This window comes from Esox lucius, chromosome 17 (assembly GCF_011004845.1).
Source record: "Esox lucius isolate fEsoLuc1 chromosome 17, fEsoLuc1.pri, whole genome shotgun sequence".
Taxonomy (NCBI): Eukaryota; Metazoa; Chordata; class Actinopteri; order Esociformes; family Esocidae; genus Esox; species Esox lucius.
The window spans coordinates 34,918,031-34,926,199 of record NC_047585.1 but is presented as its reverse complement, the minus strand read 5'-3'; the positions used below and the strand labels follow the sequence as shown (position 1 = coordinate 34,926,199).

At 41.8% G+C, this 8,169-nt stretch overlaps 1 protein-coding gene across 1 annotated transcript; it reads left to right on the top strand.

The window, feature by feature from the left end:
- The first annotated feature begins 34 nt into the window (after window positions 1-34).
- On the top strand, window positions 35-7,062 carry LOC105016911 (probable G-protein coupled receptor). Its single transcript, XM_010881079.4, has 4 exons — window positions 35-583; window positions 3,019-3,390; window positions 3,727-3,887; window positions 4,085-7,062. Exons 2-4 carry the CDS (start codon window positions 3,149-3,151, stop codon window positions 4,993-4,995), a joined length of 1,314 nt encoding a protein of 437 aa, XP_010879381.1. The 5' UTR covers window positions 35-583; window positions 3,019-3,148; the 3' UTR covers window positions 4,996-7,062.
- The last annotated feature ends 1,107 nt before the right edge of the window (window positions 7,063-8,169 follow it).

The following is an 8,169-nucleotide window of genomic DNA, read 5'->3' as shown; positions in this document are numbered from 1 at the left end:
AGGAGTGTGAGGACAGAGAAGTATGTGTGAGACATATTTCACAAAGTGTGACAGTCACAGCCATATACCGAGTGCAAGAGAAAGCCTGTGGGTGGGACAACAAGGTGGGTGTGGCTTTTTCAAAAGCATCCTCACCAATAATCCTCTTTTGCTGATCTGCTTCTAACTGTGACCAGTGTCTAGCCCCTCACCCAGCGAGCCAGCTGTGCTGTCTCTGAGGTCACTAGTTTGTGCATCACCTTTGAGTCTATCAGTCCTCTGGCTCCTTCACCAGTCCTATCAACAGGACAACCGTCCATCAGGAATACTTACAGAGACTGCAACAAACAGGTTTAATGGAAGGAGCAGAATGCCCAGCCTTAGAGAGGCAGGGGTCAGTTTGAGGGGTTGATGGGTACACCTGTTGTCTAAGCATCTGTTGGAGCCAAGCCACACATCACATCCTCATATCTGGCCTGGAAACAAGAGTAGAAGAGGTCCGTATGGGCTTTCTGAGGAGGTCTGACCCTGTATAACTCAGAGGGAGTATATGGAAGACTAGAGGATTGTATAAAGGATGTATGATATTCTCAGTTAATGCCAGGTGAGTACCAATTCTATTTCAAATTTACATTTGGCATTTAAATAATTGGAAAGAAGGTTTATTGTGCTGGTGAATGGATTTTTTAACCATTTATTGTCTGTTATCTGGTGAAATCACGGCATGTTTGAGTCTAATCTTGATGTTGTAGGTTTAGAAAACATTGGATGCATGAGGTTAAAACACACTTCATGAACAAATATAATAAATAAATGAATAATATTCTCAATAATCGCATAGCAATGGCATAGATGAAAATGGCCAGTTCAGAAGCCTGTATGAGGCCTCAAAAGGAAAAGTCATGTCTGAGTTATACTAGGACAGTTTGAAAACAGAGACTTGTTTACATAACGCACATGACAGCGTTCATAACCTGACTAGTTCTTCCTGTGCTGTGGATAAAATCTCATTATTAACATGGCATACCAATCTGCCATCAGGCCACCAGAGCAGCTTTCAGAGGGAAAGAGCATTAGTAGAGCAGCAAGCACATAAAAATAGGACACAAAAGAACGTGCATAATCATGGGACAGACGAAAACGTCAGAGCTCCTCTGGCGATTCAGGTGACTGTGTGTACAATCTAACAATTACCTCTGAAGTTCTACAACGTTAAACAGAGAGACGCCCACACGGTCTGAAATTCTGTTTCAGAAGGAGCACGGGAAATGAAGAAAATATAATTTTGATGATGGGCATTAATGTTACCAAAAGCTAAAATAGCGTTTCAATTTGACTCTTTTTTTCTTATGGGGCAGGGGAGACGTTGCTGAGATCAGGAGATCAGGTCTGCCCTGATAAGAGATTGTGTGTTTCTTTGATGGCCCTATGCAGAGTGAGACTAGGCACATATTAATCAGGCAGGCCAGTCCCCTGCAGCTGCATCACCAAACAAGCGAGCTCATTATATCTAATTTCAAAAGGTTAGGGAAGGATGGTTGGGTGGATGAGGAGAAGAGACTGAGTGAGAGGGTGTCCTCTCCACCATGAATTATTCCTATTGATCAGGTCCCTGGGCCTCTAATGGAGGGGGAGAGGGAGAGACAGAATCCTTTCTTTCTTAAATATTCACACAGTCCCATGGCAACATTACAGGAATATTATAGATAGCACTGTTCAATAGCATTGGGGTGGATTGTTGAAGACACCTGTGTCTATTAGCTGTGTTGAAACTACGAGCAATGGCCACATAGATGTTGTTTGATCTCCACTGAGGGTTGTGACAAAAAAGACTAATATTTGCAGGTTACCCCTGGATTTGTTAACGTGCTACTAATGGGAGGTTAGACAGGACTTTCGTCTCAAACATTGCTGGTCGCAAAGGAAAAACACAAGATTAAAATGTGCTGATCATCCAATCGCATGCTGTTGCTGTGTCAAGCCACCGTATGTTAGACTGTGGAGACGACACAGGAAGTGTTTATGGTCTGCTTCACTGAGTCCCAGTCATATGAAATAAGATCCTATCTGAAATGCAATAGGCGGTCTTGTAACGAAACATTAGGTCATATTAGAACCATCATCAAAGTTGAAATACTAAAATATTGTGTAAATGTGATGAATGTTGTAATGCATCATCTATGCAAATGACCTCCGATAATTCCAGTCATGAACAAGGTCGGTTTGGTTTCGAAATCTAGGCATGCTTATCTGCTATAGTAATAAGACGTTTAAGAAAGGGGGGAGAAGTATGGTGGGACAGTTTGCTCTTCAAAATAAAAACATTTGACACATCGGTTAAGATTTACAAAAATGCATATGAAACTGTTCTGAAAAATACATTTGAAACCAATATTTATGGTTGTTATCATTGCTGGTCAATAATAAAAAAAAAACATATCAGGACTCTAAAAGCCCAACAATGCTGATTAACAGAGAGGTCAGTTGATTTTAATGTAGTGGACAAGCTGTGTTGCAATTGCTGCTCTTTGCCTAAAAAATTAAACAACATATTCCAAAATAACAGAACATTTTCACTTCTATGGTAGATTTGAAATATTTATTATCCCTTGCCAGTATTAAGTGGGACATTGTAATCATCAGCCCAAAAAAGAACAGGGCTTAACAGTGCTTACGAATGGACACATTATCTAACTTTGAGCTTCTGTTATCTGTCTCTAGCAATGGGGTATTATGATGTGTGTGTGTGTGTGTGTGTGTGTGCTTTTGCCATTGTTTCTTTGAAGATCAAAACTTTTTCGGGGATATGCATTGTGGGGCATTTTAATGCTTTATTTGGCAAAGACCATGGGGAAAGCTAGAATAAAGTGATGTTGTTAAACTAATTAGTCAACAATACATGTTAATCAGAGGCAACAGCTTCTGGACCATTCTAGGGCACTAAAATGTTGTTCAAGATGATTTCTGTAAGAACAACACTGTAACCAAAAATATACTCCTATACACGCCTTGTTGTCTTCTTGCTTTTTCTGCCAACAGGACAGGGGAGTATAATCATTTGACGCTGGTGCAAAATGAATCCTAAGGCTCACCACACCAGTGAAGGATGGGGTAGTTTACACCTGATGAGACGCTCATGATGTCTGTTCTGGAAATCTCATTGTGAACTATGGAGCACTCCAGTTCACCTCTGACCCCTAACCTCAATGATATGATAGCTAATGAGAGCCGGGGCTGGGGTCTAGGGGCTCTCCTGCCTTCACCCCCCAGCAGACAGTTGGGCACCATAGCCAATACCCAGACCAGATTCAAGGACCTGTCTGGCATGCTTTTCATGGTGACCCTGAATGTGGTGGCACTCCTGGCTAACACAGCTGTGTTGGTGGTGGTGGTCAAGGCCCCACACCTCAGGTACGTGGTGCTTTTTCATTTTATGTAATAGAAATAATAAATCAAAGATAAAACAAAAAGTTTACACATCTCCTCAATTTCAGTTACATTTGCAACAAAATGTGAAAAAAAATCCAAGTGAGTGGACACTAATTTAATCCACTGTACCGCATAAGGTTAACTTTTGTCCTGTAGGATTTTCTAATGCACACATCCCGATGTTTACACACAATCCCGTTGTTTTGATTGCTACTGAGTTAGAGTGTATTGTGGTGGTTTTACGTCATCAGTAATCCTAATGCAGGCATCATACATTGTTTCTCTTGTGACTAATGAAGTTAATTCCATTCCATTCAGGAAGTTTGTCTTTGTGTGCCACCTGTGTGCTGTGGACCTGCTGTGTGCTGTTCTGCTCATGCCCCTGGGCATTGTGTCCAGCTCGCCGTTCTTTGCCAGCTTGGTTTTCACAGTTCTGGAGTGCCAGCTTTACATTTTCCTCAACGTCTCCCTCATTGCAGGTACAGTACAACAGACAGTCTGAATGTAAGCTGCCTCCGGAATGTCACCTTATTCGGCAAAATAACACGCTACTTTTGATTCGGGCAGTGGACACGGAAGTAATTAGATGTTTACAGTGTGTCCCATTTCTTTTCATCGCTTTGATCCCTGCACTGTGTTTAGCGACGTGTCAAGATTGATCTCATTTCAATTGCAGCCTCCATCTTCACCATCACCGCCATCAGCGTGGAGCGCTACTATTACATCGTCCATCCCATGCGCTACGAGGTGAAGATGACCCCGAAGCTGGCCTCAGCCGTCATGGCCCTGGTCTGGGTGGCCTCGGCCCTCCTGGGCCTGGCCACTGTGTTGGGCTGGCCGAGCCACGGCAGCCTGGGCTCCGTCAGCGCCACCCTCTGCTCTCTCCGCTGGGGCCTGCGTGGGCACCGCCTGGCTTTCTCCATCCTCTTCACGGTGTCCTGCTTCTGCCTGCCGGCCGCGGTCATCTTCGCGGTGTACTGTAACGTCTATAAAGTGGCTCGCGTGGCGGCCAGACGGCATGGGCCGTTACCGTCCTGGTCGTCTAGTCATCCTAAAAATCGCTCCGACTCCGTCAGCAGCCAGACCACCATCATCACCACCCGCAACGCCCCGAGGAGACTGCACCACCACAGGCCCTTCGGTGGGGGTAAGGCGGCCCTGACCCTGGTGATCATTGTGGGCCAGTTCCTGATTTGCTGGCTGCCTTACTTCGCCTTCCATCTGCACCTGACTATCAACAACCCGCCCGAGATCCCTACGGAACTGGGGGAGACCATCACCTGGCTGGCATATTCCTCCTTTGCTGTCAACCCTTTTTTTTACGGGCTGTTGAACCGCCAGATAAGGGAGGAGCTGTGTAAACTTCGGCGCTGCTATTCCGCCCGGCCAGTCGAGTTGGCCGTGTCAAGCGGCCACGAGGGCTCGGCCCATGAGAACTTCCTGCAGTTCCTTCAGAGGACCAGCTGTACTGTGGAGACCAGAGCCAGCTTTGTGAGCACATCAAGCCCCAGAAACACCCTGGACCAAACTGGTCAGCAGACAGTTGGCTTTAGAATACCTGGTCAAATACCTGAGGAGTTCACTTAAAACGCTTCGAAATCCCAAACCTGTTTTGTCACGAGATAATAAACGTTGCAATGGTTCCTCGTGCCATTTAGGACACACAAAGCTTGTTCATTAACGTCATGCTACATTTCGAGCCCAAATGGTCTGACTGGGCTTCTATGACTGAGGCCAACTGGGTGGATTGATTGACGGCAGTTAGCATTCATGAACCATGTCGAGGACCGTTCTCAAACTATACATTTTTTTATAACTGTAACCTTTAAGTGTTGCAGCTTTAGCTAGCTAACAACCAGGGACACACAGATGAATGTTATAATTGTTATACTGTATGTGTGGTAACTTTACCAGTAGTTTGCATCTTTCAGCATAAAACCTCAATAATCATCACAAGAAAAAGACAGCTGTCACATTTTGTAACATCTGTAACATAACTACAAGAATATTAATGTTGACAGTAAATATATTAGGGGATTGTTTGGTGTATGTAAAATTAAGTAAGAAATGAAAGTATTGATTGAATAACATTTAAATTAAATGACTTGGCAAAGAATATGCCCTTCAAATAGTAGGGAAATTACACGGTTGTGAGGTTGATACTCCTTTGAAATACATAGAGGTTCTTATTCCTGTGACATTATGTATGATCAGTGTCTAATGAGATGATCTTGCTCTCAACCATTAAATCTTATCATAGGACAGTTTACCAGGACTGTATTTGTGAGCTGTTGACTACAGTATAGATGCCAAAACCGCAGTGGGCAAAACAGTAATTTTATTCAGCGTCATCCAGCACTGTCCCTTTTTACGACATGACTGTTTTTATATTTTCTGAATGCATATTCTTCAGAATAGAAGCATGAAATTGGATGGAAACGTAGTTGCTGACAGAAAGGAAATTATCTTCAAGTGTAGCTGGGATTCAAATCTAGGTTATATCTCAATCCTAGACATCTGTTTTTTCTCGATCTGCTAAATCTGTTAATGTTCAAATGTGTTAATGTTGGCTTTTCTTATCATTAAAGGGATGTTTGGGGATTTTGTAAATCAGGCTCTTTATCCACCTCCTTAGCATGAGGTGAACTTGTGGTTACAATTAGGTGTAATGTGAAGGAAGTTACTATCTAGCATTTGCACATTTGCTAACTAGCATTATTGCAATGACTGGAAATTATTTTACTAAAGACTTCCAGGCGTGTGCCAATGAACATTTTCTTATAAAACTACCTCTAAATGTCTTCATTCTGCACATACATATGAATGGTCTCCAAGGACTTCATTACCAGAATTATGTACAATCCCTTTGAAGCTCGAACTGCTACATCCTTTCATCCATTTAATTTTGAAAAACATTAATGTATAGCCGCATAAGCCATACGCTTAGTTCAAATGTCATACCCAAGCCAAACCCTGGAATTAGTTTGTTTTATTCTTTTGTTAATATCATTAATGTCCCTATAGCCCTAGCACTTTCTATGCATTTTGGAGTACAAATACTACCCCAGGCCCTCTCCCAGATTTGTTACTTTTATTTAATTTTTACAAAACAGGTATCCACTTTCCAGGGATTATAGCTTTAATACCTAAAATGTTTTCATTGTGCTTCAAAGTGTCTGTGCAGTTTGTCCTCATGTTCCAATTCAGAAGCACACATGCTCCTTCTAAATTAAATGTAAATGGTAAATGTAAAACCATGCCCTGGGCAAGACTGCTATCTAGTGTACGTGACTGCTGTGATGGCAGACCGCCCCAGGACCACTGGCTTGGAGCGGCTGCGGTAGCCTGGTCCCAGATCAGCTTGTGCTGTCCAGCCAACTGTTTTTGTTATGTGTGACAATGGCTAAAGGACAATGGCATAGGAGATGGCTGTACGGGGTTAATCAGCATCAGGACCAATGAAGGACTTAAACCTCAGGCCAGTGGGTCAACAACACAGGCATTCACACATTGGCCTTGGAACACACAGAGACAGGGGACCACAAGTAGAGTGTTTTGAGTTTCTTTTGTGTTTCCTGCATTAAGCGATTAGTTCAGCACGTAACGTAAGTGCATTGTCTTGAAAATGCTGTTTTCTTAATGTTTTTTTTTTTTCTAGCTATAATTATCATTGATAAAAGTACTAATTCTACTACCTACAACCAACCATTCCAGTAACCTACGTCAATATAATAGTACATACTACTACACTACTGTAGTGTTTGAGTTGGAAAAAACAAACACATTAACATTTCTATAATTGTGTCTTTACAGAATCATACATTGCTGTCTGTACAACTTTGATTATTTTTTGTTCATTCATCATTCAACAGTAGGCTTAACATTTCAGTTATTCCTACTTCAAAATTATGTGACAATTTGAATAATTTAAGTCTTTGGTTGAGGTTCAACTGCAACATTGCATTACCTGTATACAGTGTGTGTCTTAAAAAACAGAGTTATATGTCATCAGTTTGAGCGTTTAAGGGGCCACTTTTTTACAGGTTATGGCAGAGACTAATCTCAAAGGTGATTTACTTCTATACGGACGATAGGCCACTTCTGCTTCAATTGTGCAAATAAACATCTGATGGAACTGTTTGCAGAAATTGATGCCCATGCTGTCCTGAAAATCATGTTCTTCACTTCACTGCACATTTATTAAAAGCTGAAGAGCTGAAGGCTGTTAACACAAAGGTTATATAAGGAGAAAAATCCATTGCATAACAGCCCTGAAAGTGGTCATCTCTAATACCCATTTAACAAGTATACACCCACAGATTGCAAGTAATTATGTTCATCCATTGACATGTTGCATTTAGATAACTGACTCGTACAATAAAGGGACTGCACAGCCTTCTATTATGTTAATAGGAAAACGTTGTTTACAGTTCAGGTCGAGGGGTTACTACTCCCTACTAAAGAAAAGAATACTATCTCCCATATAAATCTATGAAAAAATGATTAATTCATAGTCTGATTCATTTCTGGTAGTGGGTTAAATATTTCTTTGTTTAATATTTGAGGGAATGTGATGACTATAAATGCCCTGCAAATCCCACACAGCACAGAGGGAGATTATACTTAAGGGATAATATGCAATAAAGACAGACCTGGATGATCAACACAAAAAGAACATGCTGAGCTACATTTCAAAAAGCATGTTGTGCCCTCTTTAAGCATGACCTGAATTCAAACAAAAAGTTGCACATCTGCATTTGC